The sequence below is a fragment of the Pseudomyrmex gracilis genome, unplaced genomic scaffold, assembly GCF_002006095.1.
Source record: "Pseudomyrmex gracilis isolate BER0280 unplaced genomic scaffold, ASM200609v1 scaffold_52, whole genome shotgun sequence".
In the NCBI taxonomy this organism is placed as follows: domain Eukaryota; kingdom Metazoa; phylum Arthropoda; class Insecta; order Hymenoptera; family Formicidae; genus Pseudomyrmex; species Pseudomyrmex gracilis.
This window is the reverse complement of record NW_018020636.1, coordinates 545,521-563,666: the sequence shown is the minus strand read 5'-3', so window position 1 is coordinate 563,666 and position 18,146 is coordinate 545,521. Positions and strand designations below refer to the sequence as shown.

The 18,146-nt window shown below is 44.3% G+C and overlaps 1 protein-coding gene across 6 annotated transcripts in view; it reads right to left on the bottom strand.

Moving 5' to 3' along the window:
• The window catches only part of LOC109853669, a 192,388-nt gene that overhangs the window by 38,171 nt on the left and 136,071 nt on the right, over nucleotides 1-18,146 (bottom strand). For all 6 annotated transcript variants that reach the window (XM_020425993.1, XM_020425996.1, XM_020425994.1 and 3 more), the window contains 4 exons: nucleotides 7,875-8,110; nucleotides 5,108-5,334; nucleotides 3,882-4,183; nucleotides 3,454-3,731 (listed from right to left, as the gene is read on the bottom strand). In XM_020425993.1, the coding sequence (XP_020281582.1) occupies nucleotides 3,454-3,731; nucleotides 3,882-4,183; nucleotides 5,108-5,334; nucleotides 7,875-8,110 (1,043 nt within the window). The remainder of the gene's footprint in view (nucleotides 1-3,453; nucleotides 3,732-3,881; nucleotides 4,184-5,107; nucleotides 5,335-7,874; nucleotides 8,111-18,146) is intronic.

The window sequence follows — 18,146 nt, the reverse complement described above, 5'->3', positions numbered from 1 at the left end:
GCGATTCACGCGCGGATGTGTTGTTGAAAATTTTTGCCGATGGTAAAATTGTTTGTTTGAGCGCCACAGGCGGCTTAGACGCGCCGCATTATTATATCCATCTTATAATCCGTACGAAACAGATTGATTGCTTTAAGTCTATCCTTCTCATCGCGAAAATACATAATTAAAATGTACGCGAAGTAGGTATTAATTAAACTTTCAACTCCGCGGCGGTAATTACTCTTTTTCCGAGACGGAGTCTCTCTCTCTCTCTCGCGCGCGCTCTGTTGCATTCGAACGAAAGTGAACGCACGATCCGCGGTAATATTGCACTCGCGATAAGGATCGTATCGCCATAATTCGAACTGATCTGCGAAAAGGATCGCTCTCGCTCTTTCTCTCGCCGGTTCGCGGCGTTTCTTTGTGAGATAAGAATCGATGCCATAATTCCGAGAGAATTCCGTAGCGAAACTACCTTGTTTGTGTGTTGAAGAAGCGCGCGCGCGTCACTCTCTCTTCTCCTTTAACGCTCTCGAAATTCATCGCGGAAATTCGATAGCGCGAATCCCGACCGCTGCGCGCGTACAACAACACGCGCTGGATATTCCGACGTAAATGATGGCCGCCATATGGTGCAGCAGCCGCGTGTACAGAGAATATTACGGCTTCGCTTTATGAACTGTAAGCGATTTATTTAGGTTTCACCTTTATGTGTTTTAATGATCCGATATTGCGTATTCGCGTGATCGTTACACTTGCATTCATCGGCAGCTGCGAAGAAAAGAGACCCGGGACTCGTCTCCGGGCTCTCGTTCGCATTAAATCAGACATACATTCGCGCCGGACGAGCCCGTAAATTGCCGCATTAATTATCCGGCGCGCGTAATACAAAATTCATTTCGTAAAGTAGACAAAAAAAAAAAAACTGATTATAATATGACTGATACAACGTAATAATGTAACCGCGCGTTGAGCGGTTTTAATAATAATTATGCCGATTGTAAATTATATATATTTGTGTAAAACATATTGCAGTAAAAATTTGCTTAAATAAACATCTTGCAAATCTTATTACCTATAATATTTAATATATTTATTTAAATAAATATTTATTTCTAAATTAAAAGTTAATTTAATGGACAATTAATAAGTATTAATTAATATAAATTAATTAATATAAATAATGTTTAACAATATTATTCTTCACATCGACTCTCAGCATACATGTCGATATTGTCGATCTTTAGTATCGAACATCATATACGCGTTAATATTCTTTTCGTGTCAGTTCCACGTTAATTAATAAATAAATCAATAAATCAATATAATCGATTAATACGATATGTAAGAAACGTAGCGAGGTCCCTAGAGGCAAATGTCAGCCTCGATTATCCATGGTTATCGTTGTTAAGATACATACACACACACATATACAGACTCTGCTCAGGAGCGCGCGCTCGTTCGCAAACGCGCGGTCCTCGAAACGTCAGACTGTCAGGGCCGTAAATTTTTGCGCGGGCGCCCACCTCGCGTCATGCATATTCATGAATACTCGAATGTAATCGAACGCCTGAGCCGCCTCGGCGTAGAAGGAGAAACCGGCGGGGTCTCCCTCGAGTGCTTCGATCAGCCGTCGACTCGATTCAAGAATGACGAGGGCCAGCCACGAGAGCGTATATACAGATAAGAGAGCCTCAAGGATCGCGCGCTCTCTTCATGGCAAACCTGGTCGCGGAATAATTCTTCGGAGTGAGAGTCGTGCGCTTTATGCGAACCCCCGGGATGACACGCACGATACCGATTCTTATCTCGCGAAGGATATACCGGCGTTGACGCAAAAAGTGCGTTGGGCAAAGCCGCGCTTGTCCCTTAAAACGGTAACGGCTCGCACACGACACATCGTGTGACGTGATCGGGTTTAATTTTCGGACAAGCGGCTTCGACGCGAATACGCTCGTTAAGGCGAGCATATCGATCACCCGGGGACGCGCGTCTGATAATCGCGGTGACGCGAAAATTTTTACAAAAACAAACTACACACACGCACGTGTCTCGAACCGACGCGCGTGTGTGTTACATTCACCTTAATTACTTATCGCGGAATATTCATCGCTTCGTAAAAAAATCACACGGATCGCACATCGACTCTTCAGTTTATCGCGTTGCGAATAAATATAATAACATCCTCCCAAAGTGAAGTGAGAGGAAATTGCGACTCGTGACACGGATGAGGAATTTTTCTTTGCCGCGCCGCGGAGTCACGGCTCTTGTCTCTCTGTCGGATGAGTGAGTGAACGATGTGACAGCCGAGGAGAAATATAACTTCTGTCACGAAGCCGAACGGCGAGAAACGGCGCGGTTCGAGAGCTCCGTGACAACCCGCTCCGATCCGCAAAGTGTATCTATGTACAGCGCAGAAGGAGATTGTATCGCGTAAAGATAAGCCGTGTCGGGTTATCTGTAATTAATCAATTTGCGTCTATACCGCGAGGTCGGGCGCAACCGTCAATTATTGACTCTACCGTGTTTTATCGCAAATTACGGAACTATTTATTGCGCGCGTGGGTTCCTGACATAATCGCGAAGTGAGGACGGAAGCCGGCCGCTGAGAAAGTAGACCGCGCCCCAGTTTTACGTCGATTATACTTTTCGCTTGTCAAATTGAAGGGAAAACGAGCGGAAGCGCTTTAAACCGGACCGGGATGAGTATGATCGCTCTCGGATAATTTCAGTGGACACTCGAAAACCCACGACCACGCCCGGCGAAACTTTTTGACGGAGGGGAGGGAGAGGGAGGGAATAACGAATGATAAGTGGCTCGTAAGAACTATCATTGCCGGAGCGGTCTGTGTGTACGAGCGAGATCATCGTTCGCGGAGCAGATTTTGCCCGAGGAACGAAGAAAAGAAAGGAAAGAGAAAGAAAGGAGAAAGTACGGAACGCCTGAGAGGGTGGAGGATCTCGACGCTAGAGCTTCGAGGGGTCATTACAGAACTCTCCTAGTTGGCGCGCCGTCTCTCCCCTTCCCCTCCGGCTAATGCCGGTCTGTCTGAATTGACTGATGTCAGGTCATTCGGAGCCTTCCCAGATCGCTTCGTTACCTCACTGACGCGGAAAGGAGGAAGGGGGAAAGGAGATATTGCGCGACAATAGCAACGCGTCATTATACGGAATCGGCTTTCGAAACCAATTAAAACTAGCGGAGAGAGATTTACAAAATATATAAATAACAGTTGCGATTATATATATCAAGATTCAGTACTTATCATTAATTTCATGATTTAATGTTTTATAGTTTGCAACACGTGTGTGAGTTTTAGTTTGACGCTACTTTTGGACGTCAGTTCCTTTTTTCTTTTTGCAGAAATATTTGCAACTTTTGTTGCGCGTATTTTCTGTTTTTTTTGCGCGCGCGGATGTTCTAGATAAAAAAAAAAAAAAAAAAAAAAAAAAAAAGATACACGTACGTACCTGTGCGTATTCGGCGCAGATGTCGATCGACGAGACGTAATTAACGACGTCCTCGATGGTCCAGCGATTCACGGCCTGCCCGTCGCCGCAGGGCATGTGACCGCAGAGCGACGGACATCTGACTGGCGGTGGTGTGGTCGGTCTCGCGGTGGGTTTCGGTTTAGGGGACACGCTCTCGGACCTTCTTGTTTCCGGTCTTTGCCGTTTGCGGGGCGCAAAACCACCGGGACTCGAAAGATCCAACGGACTTGTCACTCCCGCGTCTCTCTTATTCGCGCCTGTGTGTCAAAATACAAACAAATTTGTTTCGTTTTCTAGAGATTAATAATACGCGAGCACACAACGGGGAAAAAAATTTGCAAAAAACAAAATTCTATTTCCCTGATGTGCAAATAAAAATAATTAAAATTGTTTTTTTAATGACTTGCCCTTGAGATATGTTTCCAATTCCGCTGCGTTTTGAGCCGCATTGGCAGTTCGTACCATGTGCAGAAGCGCCTGAGTTGAAGACATATCGATCATAGGCGGAAACATGGGATTGCCAAAGAGATTGTCTTGCTTCTGCTCTTTCGGATCTTTATTCGAAAGCGGCGAAGTCGTCGGGACAGTGGGTGGTTGCGGGGTTCCTATGGGCGCCATTAAACCGACGAACGGCGTCGCTGCGGTTTTGAACGCCGGAAACCTCGGATCCAAACCCGGCGGGTATCCATTCCTCGGCGTGCTGAAGTAACTAAATAAAATAATCCATCGTTATTTTTAGTTTTTTGCTTTAATGTGGTTAATTTAAAAAAAAAAAAAAAACAATTTTCTCTCTTCGTATTCTTTCGTCGTTTTCTTTTATTACACTTAGAAAAATGCCGCTTTCTCGTGATAAAAATACATATACGACTGATATATCGGGTGGGAAAGCGCGCGCGATTTCTCTGATATCTTAAAATAATTCGACGCGTCACGAAGCGCGAAACGACGACGTGAGAGGTTACGGTTTCTCTTCAATTTCCAAATTCGATAGATCAAAAGGCTGATTAAATATGACAGGATGCAAATAGACACACAATGAATTAAACTGTCAAACTTTCACCTTCAAATGCCGAGAGATCGGAAGCGCGTCACGCTCTTCTTCGCCGCAGAAAATCATAAGTGATTGGCGCTTTAAACTGATCAATTAAGTATTCATCTGATCTGCTTCCAACCAGGTGCCAGAAGGTACAAAGTTGGAAGTCAACGTACCCGCGCGTAACCGGGCAACCGGTTTTATGCCGAGTGTACATCGGATTCTTCCTCGAGTACTCTCCGCGCGCGTTCTTACAAATCTCAATAACTCGAATCATCTATTTGCAGCCATCGAGTCTCGACTTTTTTTTTTTTCTTTTTTACGACAACGTCTCGCGCGCATCATCGGCAAGAGTCAATACACTCGCACGTCGTGTTTCGACAAAAAAAATATATTTATATTATATCTCTACACATCTTCACGCGAAATTTGGCAAAGTGGACTTTGAATCACCAGAGAGAAGTGGAGCGGCGAGATTCGCGACCGGATTACTACGTCTTAGCGTTCACAACAACGACGAGCTAGAAATGAGGCTCTCGCCTCATTTCAACAGACACGTCGTATTATATTAATTATAAAAATCATCAAACGTGTATATACTCGTTAGGATTGGCGTTGTTGTACTTGGCGGCGAGGCTCCTCATGAAGTCGCTATAGTTTCGTCCCATCATCTGCTCCACGTGCTTGAGATGATGAGGCGCCGGCGGACCTTCTGATCCGCCCAAGGACGTGGCATTCGGCGGCGTTCCCGGGTGACTCGACGAGGAAGGCGTCACGCTTCTCGACGACGTCGAGTTGTTGTCAGGCGTGAGTCGTTCCGTTTTAACCTGCAACGCGACACAATTGCCCTTCTTTAAAACGCGCTCAACCGGATGCGCGATAACGAGAAGAAGAATGCGGAGCAATTAGTCGCGGCAATAAAAAGAGCGAACGAACATATAAACGGAAGTATTAATTAGAAGGCGAGATCGACAAATGATGACCCGAGGTAGACATCGAGAATTGCTTCATTTTGCGCGCTGGAAGATAACTCGCAATAATTTTTTACGTGTCATTTAAAGGAGAGAATAATTAATTCCAATTTTAACTTCGAGAATACAGTTATTTAAATTGTAGAATATATATATATATATATATATACATATATATATTAACACACACACACACAATATATATTTCGACGACATGCGCGACAAATGAAATTTTAACTGCTGAGTGTCCTCGCGTAAAACTGCCACGAGTGCACGTTCGCGACTTATTCATCTCGTCTTATCTTATCCGCGGCAACAATAACATCTTTGGTTTTACTGCCGTTTGTGCTTTACGGTTTAAAACGTTGGAGGCGCGCAACATCTTGAAAAAAAAAAAGAAACTATTTCAAGTGTAATTTTACATCAACGACATATTTCTTAAACTTCGAAAAAAGGAACACGCGAATGTTTAACGCCGAACGTATGAGTTTTATTCACCCGCGTAAAACAAATAGTTTTTGAAAAACAAAAGAAATCAATAAAGGACCACGCCTATCATCCGAGCAGCTCTCGGAACTTAACTCTCGTCGGTAGCTGCGCACACGATACGTTTCTCGTTTGGGAAAGAATATCCGAGAGAGGCAGCCAGGAAATATCTCCCCGGGTGCATTAATTCCCGGGAACAGATTGCATCTGAGATATGGTAATGAAGGCAACGCGTGGCGTAAGAGTTGACTCCTCTCTTCGGCGTCGGCGGCGGCGGCGGCGGCGGCGGCGGCGCGGCGAGAGAGCGCGCCGTGACACCAAGAAGAACGAGAGTCGATTGGCGTAGAATAGAATCCCGGAGAAGAGCCCGGAGAGACCGGGGGCTCCTCTCGCAGAGGCCACGGTAAATCTCTTTCTCGCCTCCAGACCTCTCTTCCTGACAAGGGACCGCTTCGGGCTCACGACGCGGACACGATCTCGTATATACCCTTACGTTTCGAATAGGTTTTCGCTCGGCGCGGAAATACCGATACACCGGTCTGTGGTCTCGGTATAGAGAAAATATATCTCGCGAGACAGACGCGCGGGAAAGTATAGCAGCGAAAAGAATTTTTGAGAACCCGCGAAATTATTAAATTTCAAGGAAGGATGTAAATTGGATATTTTATCCACATGTGACGCAAATCAATCAACCTGACGTGAATCTTCGCGTTGAATTCAGGTTCGAATTATTATGTGTATTAATTCACACGTTTAAATAAATAAAAAATCTATTTCGCACGAACAAACGAAAAATACAAAAAAAAAAACCAAATGTCATTCCAGTATTATAAGAACTTGTCAAATTTGGAATGTTGCGTACGCACACGTAGTCTTGGTTTTTGTGTTACGATTTCTTCTCGCTCAAGTGCCTCATTCTCTTCCGATTAATTCCGGACGAAAAAAAAAAAAAAAAAAAAGAAAGAAAAAACTAATCCCTCTCGTCAATCCCGCCTGATTCAGTGGAATCTTTTGGGAGTTAATAACTCAAGATAAACTACGCTACTTAAGAGATTACTTTCTCGAGTTGCTACTATTCTTCGAAGACCCTTACATTCGTACACGCGCTCGAAAGAAATTCTTGCACGGTCACGGGACCCGGCTGTATTCTTTCTAACGATCATCAATTTTCTTCTTTCCAACCGTCGCGGCATCTCTCTCTCTCTCTCTCTCTCTCTCTCTCTCTCTCTCGGAGCGCTGTTATAAGCAGCCACCAAAGACTCTTCTTTTTTTTTTGCCGTTTACAGAAGCGACGAGCGGGTCAGCTGTGGATGTCAACGGTGGAATGACACCGCGGCTTTCGACGCGGTTGACATAGTTGCTGCGCGGTTGATTCCGAACGGGACTCTCGTCTCGGCGTGCGCTCGTGTACGTACATCAGCAGCGCTCGAGACTTAGGGAGAGCGATGGACTCCATCGAGGATATCTCCCCGAGCGCGTGTCCCGCGAAGTGGACACGTTACGCTCAAACACTCCACTTCGCGGAAGAAGCGCTCGCGCGGTTGGGCTCTCTCGAAAAATTTGTACGACAAATCCCGCGCGACCTCGCGTCCTTCTCGCGGAGAAGGGGGGAAAAAAATAAATAAAAATTCCCGCGCAAGAGAGGTTCAACTCACGCTACGTCAATAGAACCGCGCAAGCGTAAGTTATATACGCGAACGTTTGTGTTTGCTTACGCGCGTGGAACGCTTTGTGTGCCGTGTCACAATTTTACTCCAAACACATTCGTCCATCGTTTCGGGAGCCAGGCGAGAAGCAAAGTGAGCAAACACGAGAATGTTAAATATAATATTAAAATTTTGCATTTCGGCACTTATTGGACATTTGAGAAGAAAAACGTACGATTCTCTTTTTCCCTTCCTCCCACTTACTTGCGTGGTGTCGAGGCCATTCTGGTTCTGCCGCCTTCTGCCCCTCGGCGGTCTGGGGGTTGCCGCATTTGACAGGTGAGCGCCCTGGGGACTTCCGCCCCTGGCGTCGACCGCTGTGTTCGCTGCCAGGGTGGCCCCGTCGTTGTTTTCCGTGTGCGTACCTAAATCAGCCGCCTCACCGCGGTCACCACCACGCGGTCCCGTGCCCGCTGACACGTTCTCGCCCGACACCTCACCTGAAAATAATAATCACAGATGGCTGTGCTAAATCTCATTTAATACGACAGGTGTTACGCGCGCTTCTTTCGCGTATCTTTTACGAGAGATTTAAAAAGATTCGACTATTTACATACCGAGAGAGAAACACGCATTTAAAAACTGAAAAATAATCCTGAGATACTCGACACTAAATTCAATCTTAACGAAGATGGGACAGGTTGGCCGATAACTTTGAGAGTTTTGTAACGAGGCGACAGTCCTCGACGCCACGTGTGATAGAATTTCCCACACACTCGCGCGTCGATTTTATATCCCTCCCTCTCTCCCTGAAGATTTGGGAATAAAATATGTCAAGTAACTGTAGAAAACGTAGATTAGACAGAGTGACATAACATTAGCCACCGCGAGGAAATTTACATTCGATACGTACGATCTTTTCTGACACTTATTATCTTTTTCTATCTCTTTCTCGATCGGAGACGAGCGTTTGAAAAAAAAAACGAAGAAAATCGAAGAGCGAGAAGAAGGGGTCACTGTGTTCACTATCAAAATTGTCCAATAAATTCTTGTCATCGTTAAACTGAAATTTTACGAGGCGGTAACTCGTTCGCGTCGCGTCGTCGAATTTGCCGTCCCGATACGATCGGTGTTGAGCGCGATAATGACACCAGAAAAAAAAAAAAAAAACGAGAATTCTAGACGTTTCGTTGCTCCTTCCGCGCCATCGTGTGCGTACCATCGACAGTATTTTTGTTTTTATTTTACGCGTATCTCTTGCACAGTCATAAATTTTCAACGCGTCTCATCAGTTGCCAATTATTTCGCTACAAATATTTCTTAATAGCTAATAACATTTGCTACGCGTGATTTAACATTAAGGACACACACGAGCGATTTCTTTCGATACTCCGCGTTTATTTCGCACGAGATCGAAACGCGTTTCACGTGTATGCGCGTACATTTTTTTTCGAAAAGAATATTGTTTTCCTACGCCATCACCTCGCGTTGATTTCTGTTGGTTCTCTTCTCTTCTCTCATTTTTTTATTTTTTTTTATTTTTTTTTTTATTACGTTTATTTAGAGTTAACACTTTCGAGCGGCTCTTCTCTATCGCGCTACATTCTGTAATCCGGTTGCCGAAGCGGTTTCGCGGGTAAAAGAGTGGCGACCGTAAAACGTCATTTCTATGAAACTCACTACCAAATGTCTTCATTATGTTTCGAGTTAAAATATTTACAACTGCCTATAAAAATTCCATTAGGGACTGTTTGCTAGCTGAGAAACTTTCCCGTTTTTCGAAGATACGTAGATTGATCTCGCGCTATAAAAAAAAAAATAAAAAATAAACGCTCGAACGGTTGTAAAAGTAAAGAGTGCGCGGGCAGCACAAACATCGTGTCGATCGGTGACGAATTGGTCGTTAGACGAGGAAGATAGAAACGTAGCACTCAATCGCACGCTTTTTTCGGATTTCTTACAACTTAATTAGTTTTCCTGAATTTAATCACCGTCGTCAAATAGTTGATTTGTGAGCTGTTGAATTACACAATGTGTCTCATTGGACATACAACGAATCAGAGAGAATATAAAAACAATCTCGTCGATTAGAAAAACACATTTAATCAAGTTGTACAAACAGCAAAAACATAAAAACAGAAAAACATGGACTTCGCGATTGTCGTAAAGTTGTTTTTTTTTTCAAGGAGTGTCTCTCATAACACATATAGTTTCAAACATTTGTCCGTGTTTGACAGAATATTCTACTGTCGTACATTCTCTCTGAGATGTCGCATTTCGCGTAACAGTATATTTTTCTTCTCGCTTCCGCACGTTTTTCGCGACATTTTACATCGGCGGTAGCGTGTCGACCGGCACGTACGACAAATATCATAACGACACTTCAGAAACATACATACGTATACACACACACACACATTTCTCTCTACGGCAGGGAGCTATTGTTTGAAGATCGTTTGAGCGCGATATATTGTCTACGGCACAACTATATTTGCACAGTCGTGAGCAAAGTGAGCTGCACTTGCAAAATTTTTACGTCTAATCTGACGAGGAACATCTATGTCAGGCGACAAGAGTTTTGCTAGAAAAAAAGATGTTACTTTAGAAACATCTCTCAAGATGACAAGATAAAGTGAAACGAATTTCAGATAATTATCTCGATGATCGAAAAGATGAACCCAATAGTCAGATACACTTTATTTGACAGCTAGTGTTCCATCGCCCGTGGAAAATCAATGGACATGATACAATTTACAGTTTATATTAAAGAAATAATTTATTGGATGTGTAAATATTAGACACCTAACAATTCTCGATGTTTCAAATTTATTTTTTAACATATTTCTTAATTATTTTTAGATATTGATTGCTGCTTTTTGCTTATAAAAATATTTTAATTATTTCTTTGACAAATGTCCGGCCGCTTGTTCGACGATTGAGGCATTTTTATCGTATTTCACTGGAAATTCATGCAGTTTGAATTTTTAAAAGACTGTTCGAAAACAAATCTCTTCTTTTGTTTTCCAGAAACAAGCGCGAATAGTGGTATACGACCATCCGTATTGTACCATCCGTCGACCGTAAGTTCCACAAACAACTGGATAGTTCGCAATAAATATAAATCGCGCGGCCGGAGAAGTTTGCCAGGGACTTTGCATGTGAAACGACGAGAGACGTTAGCGGCAGCGGGATATCTATGCTGAATACTGAGAACCGCGCAAGGTCCGAGTGTGAAATATCGTAACGATGTGTTAAAACGAACTAACGTGCAACGCACGTACCTGCCGCGACAACGCCCCGGCTGCGCGAAAAGTCCGCGCGCTTCGAGGCTGCACTCGCCGAGTAACAAAACTACTATACGTGCGAGTCAAAGCTGCGCGCCTCGCAAAGAATCGCAAATTACACAGTTGGATAAAAAAGGAAGAAGAACAAGCCGTACACATAATATATATCTCAACTTACATCTATCTAATTCACCGCGAAGGAATTAGTGAAAAAAAGAAAAAAAAATACAGAAAACGCGGAGGAAAATAAATGACAATCCGCTTAATCATATCGCGAACAGTAGTTCGCTACCGATTTTATCTGATACATCGCGTATCGCGACACGCGTGTAATTTACTTGGTTTTCGCCAAGGGAGAAAAGCACGCAAGAGTTTGCTTGCTCTTCGAACTTAACTATTTCGTTCCCGAGCGAGACAGGTTCAGAAGCGAGGAAGAAAGTCCATCGGAAGAGACGCGGAGGAGCGAGAGGGGACACATCGGGAATTCATAGTTAATAACGCGCGCGCGTACACACACACACACACACACACACATCGTAGTTATAAATTATCCAGCGCGACCGCGGCTAAAACGAATTGACCTCCGGAGGTTGCGCGGAGTTTGCCGCCGCGAGAGAGAAGAATAAAGCTGGCGCGCGGCGGATCACTTCCTCGGGTCGCGGCGTTAATTATTCCCGCGAGAGTTTAAGAAAATTTCTCACCCCTCTCGAGGGCTGGGAATTTTTCCACGCTCTCGCGACTGTAGATGGAAGTATAAAATTGCCGGAAAATTGCGCAAGAGACGCGATCGATCGTCCCAGTATCCAACAAGCACGCCGGTGAACGTCACAGGTCGACGCGTTGTCGAACCGAAAATCTATCAGCGCGAGAGTTTCCATACACGCGAATTAATCCTTTTCGACACGCAAAACAAAATGGCATTACGAGTGTGAGAACGGTGGTGGTGCCTCCGTTGATCCGCGAGGTTTTATTCGTCGGCACGGACGATTTCTCGTCGAGATCACAAACATTTCAATACGGCTATATGCAATTCGCTACCGCGTATCAAAAGAGCGACGGACTTTCCCCTTCTTTTCCTTTTATCCGTCGTAAAACCACGACAGAGATCGAGTCTCGAGTGCGGTTTTCTATCGTTGAAAACCGGATGCGGGCGCGTATCGTTTCTTCCGTTTACGCCCGGCCTCGGCAAGGCTGGCCGAGTCACGTTCGCGATGCCGAGCCGAGCGGGTAAGACTTCTCCGTATATGTGTGCGGCGCGCGCGTGTGTGTGTGTGTGTAAACGCACATCATACGGTTGCGTACGTCCGCATCCGGGGTCGACTCGCCGCTTAATGAACGATCAAGCTAGCTGTACGCGTCGCGCAGCCCGTCATTACGCGCTACCGCGCCGTGAAGCTTCGTCATTTCTTTTTGTTCTTCTTTTTTTTTCTTTTCATACGCTCGACTTTTCTCCCGCAATTTCGCGCGAATGAGATTCGACGAGATATATCCCCGAATGCGGAATGAGTTTTCCCGTGCGCGAATTATCACGCGAGATTGACACAATCTCTCTCTCTCTCTCTCTCTCTCTTCTTTGTTTCTCTCGTTGAAGTAAACAATTTTTCAATATTATTGCAAGAAAGAGAGAACGATGATTATATATTTTTTTTATCTTTTGTAACAACAATATTTGCACGCCATAATGTCCTATTTATTTTTTTTATAAATAAAAGTTTTATGACAAAGTATAAAATTAATATTAAAACAAATGTTATAAAATTTTATTAGTATTATAATTATATATAGAAAGAGGGAGAGATAAAGTATACTACAAGTCGTTAAAAAAAAAAAAAAAAAGAACAGATACATCGGTTGTATAGGAACGTGTGCACAGCTGGTCTTCGTTAACGTCATCAATAGTTGCCATTGATTGGCCTACCGCGCTGATTTACTGTCGTCTAGTTTATTGCTCGTAGCAAATAATGATAACTGTAATTGACTTCGACGGCCTTTAAAGGTTACGGGTGACGGCTTGGACGCATACCAGAACTACCGTCGTATCATGACGCGACGTTAATACGATCACTATCGGTCGATCCTTGCTTGGATCGTAACTTTTCTAAATTCGCTCGAAAGTTTATGCGTGTGACTGACCAGCGGGACCGGTCGAGCGAGATAAGATGTAGTAAACGATATATAGTCATTCCTTCTCCAAAGCAACATCAGTAATAAATAACTTTCAAAGCAGTTGTGACATTTTGTCCATTTGACATCCCAACTTTCGAACGGAATATTTCTTTTCTTACACGAAAACACAATTCTCCGAAAAGTTGGGGAGATCATTTTCAGAAATTAAATTTATCGACACGGACAAATATCTTCCCCCGGATACTAACATCAAAAAAAAAAAAAAAAAAAAAAAAAAAAAAAAAAAAAAACGTTTGCTAGTACAATTATCAGTAATGACGCACACACCAAGTCGTCACGAAGAGAAGATGTTACCAATTTTTCAATCCGACGATACTCGGCAATTAATCGACGCGTAAAGCACACCGCGACACCGGGTTCGCGAGGGATAATACCTGTCGTCCATGACGACCTTTAAAGGCCGGAGCGGCGCGGCGCGGTTGGGAGAGCCGCGCGAGAAAGCGAGAAGAGGGAGGAAGAGATTACTGTCGTGGCGTTAACACGATCAACGCCGTCAGCAACCGCGCGCTGGTCGTTGCTGGATCTCTCTTCCCGGCCCGCCGAGAAGTAAATCCACCGAGTAGTAAGTTATGCGCGACCGGGAGGGCCGCGTTGCGCGCCATTAAAGCGGGTTATGCCCATTTCAAGTGGAAAATCATAAGCACCGCAAATACGCCGTCATTACTACAGACGCGCTACGAGCTCGCCACTTACTTTGTAATCATGACTAATGCATAATGCAGTAGCGACTGCGCCGCCGCACACGCTCCTTCCCCGTGTTTTCTATATCCGTGCGTGCAACACCTACGCGCGCCCGCGTCGTACGTGCACACCGCGCACGTCGATTGCGCTCGCAGTCGATCTCGTTGGCGAGATCGAGGGTATCTTCTCAAGTAAAGGCAACAGAGAATCCCCGAGAATGAGAAAGAGAGATAGGTGTTTGCCAAAGAGGGAAAGAAGCAAATATTGCCCGCGCGACGCTACCGCGCGCGGAATTGGATCTTGCGGTGTGACATGTAACCGAGGCAGGAAGGTGAGTCGTTACGTGACGCTTATGAAATTCCAGACGCGTCGTTCGACCGCCCCGTTCGGGGACCTGAGACCGACGCATCGGCCGAATTCCATCTTCTGTGCGATGCACAGGGAATGAAAAAAACGGCGACGAGTCGGTCGCACGTAAAAAATTGTGATAAAGAAAAGACGAGCTCCGCACGCACTGTGAACTTTTTCCTCTCTCGCGTCGATCCGTTCGGATTGTAACGCGACTTATAGTGAAACCGGCGTCTTTGTCCCTTCGACGCCGTTCAACCTTGGTCAGTGCGAAGAACGTTCGAAACAGCTGTTTCAAGCGGGAGGTCGCGAAACACAATGCCGTTCACGTGAGAGGCGCGAACGTTTATTAGTCGACGTGGAGAGAAAGAAGAGGTGGCGATTTATAGTCAGCAACGTAAGTAGCACCAGCAACGGCTCGTCGAGAGAGTTGGCATATAGTAGCGCGGTCCGAAGGTCGCGTGACGTCGACGATACGATTGCGTCTTATTAGAAGTCACCGCGTGTTCGACTTTACGTAGGAACGCGTTGCATTCCTGCAACTAATTAGCTCCCGTTGTCTCGCGAACGCCCGGGTCCGAGCCACTTTTCAGACTCTCCTTCGCGTATACGCACTAACCCCCCTCCACTTTCTCTCTCTCAGCGATTTGTATGCTCGCTCCTTTCTTTCTCTCGCGTCTCTTTCTTTTATCTCACACGCTCAAGGCTGTATCTGTCTGTGAAAGTTGCGGAACTTGAATTTTGAGAACGCGCATGAAACAACAGGTATTTTACGTGATTTATAGAAGTTCTTAGCAAGACAAATGTCCCGAAGACAAGTACCAATGGCCGGACATTTATTTTAAAAATGATTAGATATGTAGATTCTCAGTCTTTTAAGTTTTTTTTTTTTTTTTTTTTTTTTTTTTTTTTTTTTTNGAACGCGCATGAAACAACAGGTATTTTACGTGATTTATAGAAGTTCTTAGCAAGACAAATGTCCCGAAGACAAGTACCAATGGCCGGACATTTATCCTAAAAATGACTAGATATGTCGATTGTCAGACTTTTAAGTTTTTTTTTTTTTTTTTTTTTTTTTTTTTTTTTTTTTTTTTCCAAAAAGATGAAGTTTTTAAACATTACACAAAAAAGGCTCGCTATTATGGCCAGAAATTTGTCGAGTCTACAGAATGTTTTGTTTCATCAACGTTTTTTGTTAGCAAAACAAACATCTTCAATAGCTTAGCAAATTTTTCTTTCTGTATAGAAACTAATTTTCTTGCTAGTCTAGTCTTTTTTCTATGTAATTCTTATAATTTTATATAATATAAATATATTTGATTATATAATTATTTTGTTTTAACAAATGATCGTTGAAAAAACCTCATCTCCAAGTTGCTATTGTGTGCAATTGTGTTTGTACGTTTCCTTTTCTCCTATCGCAAAAAAATGTTCGTTTTACACAACCGAAAAATTGTCACTGCAAATTTCCACATGCACGCGCGCTTACGTACGCGTGCACTTTGCCTTTGTATCTAATCTTTTTTTTTACGATACGCGTCTATACGATTTCCCCTCTTAAGTCTCCTGTAACTTGCGGTGCCCGGTCTTTTATGGTCGCGAGACCAGGACGCAACGACGTTGGTGACACTGTACGTTCGTCAGGGTCGCGCACCTGCAAGCAGGTCAGGTTGCGCGACACCACGCTCGACCGCGAAGGACTGTATCGAGAGAGGACGCCGAATAGATGTCAATGCGTACTTAGCACCGATTAACGCGAGTGCGCGTGATGTTACCTGTGAAAACCGCTGCTTGAATATTCAACTCGCCTTCGCGCTTGAATTGAATCTACCTATCCGTATTTGGAAAAACTCTCTTTGCGCGACTAAATACGTAGACACTGCGTATTTTTACATGTCCTTTTATATTTTTTTGTGAATCACAAAAATTCGATAGTTCATAAAATTGACTTGAAATCGAAGAGTTTGGATGATCTGCGTATTCGCGAAGAGAAATTCTATACGCGAGAATGAGATAAAGACGACGGGAATGTAGAGCGCCAGATCGCTGATGAATTTCCGGTTTTCGCGTCTTCTTCTTCTACTTCTTCTCCTCGGGATCCACGAGGAGAATCCGCAAAGGGTCGGGGGTACAAGAAGAAGATATTCTTTTGCGGTTCACCGCTTGTTTCGCCGGTGGCGAACGGTGACCTCCGTACCCCACGGGAGAAAGAAAGACACAGAAGGGGGGAGACTCGAGAGAAGAGAGCACGGGACACAGGAGGGATAAGAAGGGAGAGAAGAGAAAAGAGAGGGAGTTCTCGAGGTGCGTTCCTGCGTGACGTAGCTTTCGCAAGCCATCACGCATATGTTACCCTCCGCGAGGGACACGTACGCGCGCTCACAATACGATCCGCAGGGTCATTCCACCGAGTTCTCTCTCGGACACCTCTTCTTCTCAAGCGTCGCCGTCGTCCCCGTTGTTGTGAACTTTGTTCCCCGCTCGCGCTTGTCTTTCGGTCAACGTTCCCTCTAAATCGCGCGGCGACGTCGCCGTCTTTACACTCTTAACTCACGCGCGCTCGATCGTCTCGTCTCCCATTTATTTCAAACTTAAGCATACAAAGTCTTCCATTTTAATATATCAAATACACGACACACGAATATTCAATAAATATATATACATGTTGCGAGACTAGTATTTTCTTTGTTCAGTTCTCAATTTGGATCTCATGTCTTGTACTCGTATCTTTTTCTCACATCTTTTGAGAAAATAATCTCTTCACGGGGGTCAGACGCTGAGACGTAAGTGTCACGAACGTCGAGCGTGACTTGTGCGCGCGACTCTTGCCTGATAAAGAATTGACGATACGATCGTCAAAGATAACACAACCCGCCTATATAAAGAAATAATCTTTACGAAATTCCAAATCTCACAATTTTTTTCTCCTTTCGAAGAGAGACGTGGATAAAATTCACGGGGTTCGGACCAGTTTCTCGCCTCGCGAAAAACGTGCGATATATCGCATGTGTACAAAACAAAAAAAAATAAAAAAGAGCTGCAATTTTTATTCCCGCGAGACGACGAGAATAATGCAATTATTCTCGCACAATAGATCGAATCTGCATGTCGAACGTGCGCTGGAAACTTTCCATACGCAATTGCATCGAGTCGTACGTCCTGGCACGGTTTCTTCTCTACGCGTCTACATAGTCTGTCTGTCTTTTTTCTTTCCGACCGCGGGCGTTTAGCGAGAGAGCGAAGAGCAGGTTGCGGGCGGATGACAAACAAAGAGCACCGGTGACCTCGTCGCCTTGTGCGCGCGAGGTGCGATTAGCGGGAACGATTCTCTCCGTCTCTCTCTCTCGCGCGCGCGCGCGCGCCCGCAGTGCGAGCGAGTGAGTCGAAAGATGTGGGAGGAAGGTAACGAGAAAAGGAAGCACGCACACGGTACGAAGAAAGGATAAATGAAGGAAGGAAGAAGCCGAGTACACGTAAGATGACCAAAGGTCGAGTGCTGACCACGAGTCATCTCGGTTGCGACAGCTCGTGCTGCTGCTGCGTTTGCTCTTTTACGTGCTCGCGCTTATTCCCATCTTGCGAAGCCAAATCGCGAAGCCAAATTGCGCAATACGAAAATATTTTGCAAGAATTCGGCGAGATATAACAATTTTAAACATTATTAAATTACGACGAGTGGATTGTTCTCCTGTGTTGTAAGGTTCGAGATTATTTTATAAACTTTAATTCACATGTTTTTGCAATATTAAATACGTAACAAAGAATTTGCGTAATTTAGCGCGAAAGAGAGAAATAGCGTTAATTATGATAAAAAAATAAAACAAATTTATTGTTATTTTTTTATTTCTATAGTGTCTAAACAATAACGTATCTCTTTTGAAAAATAAAATCGAGAAGCGACGAAGAAAATCGAAAAAGCAGTCGATCGAACGAACATTTAACGAAACAAGTCGCGCGCACGTAAACGCACGTCTGTCACGTTCGCGATAAGGTAGATTAATTATCTCACCTGCGAAATTATCGGAAAGATCGGAGC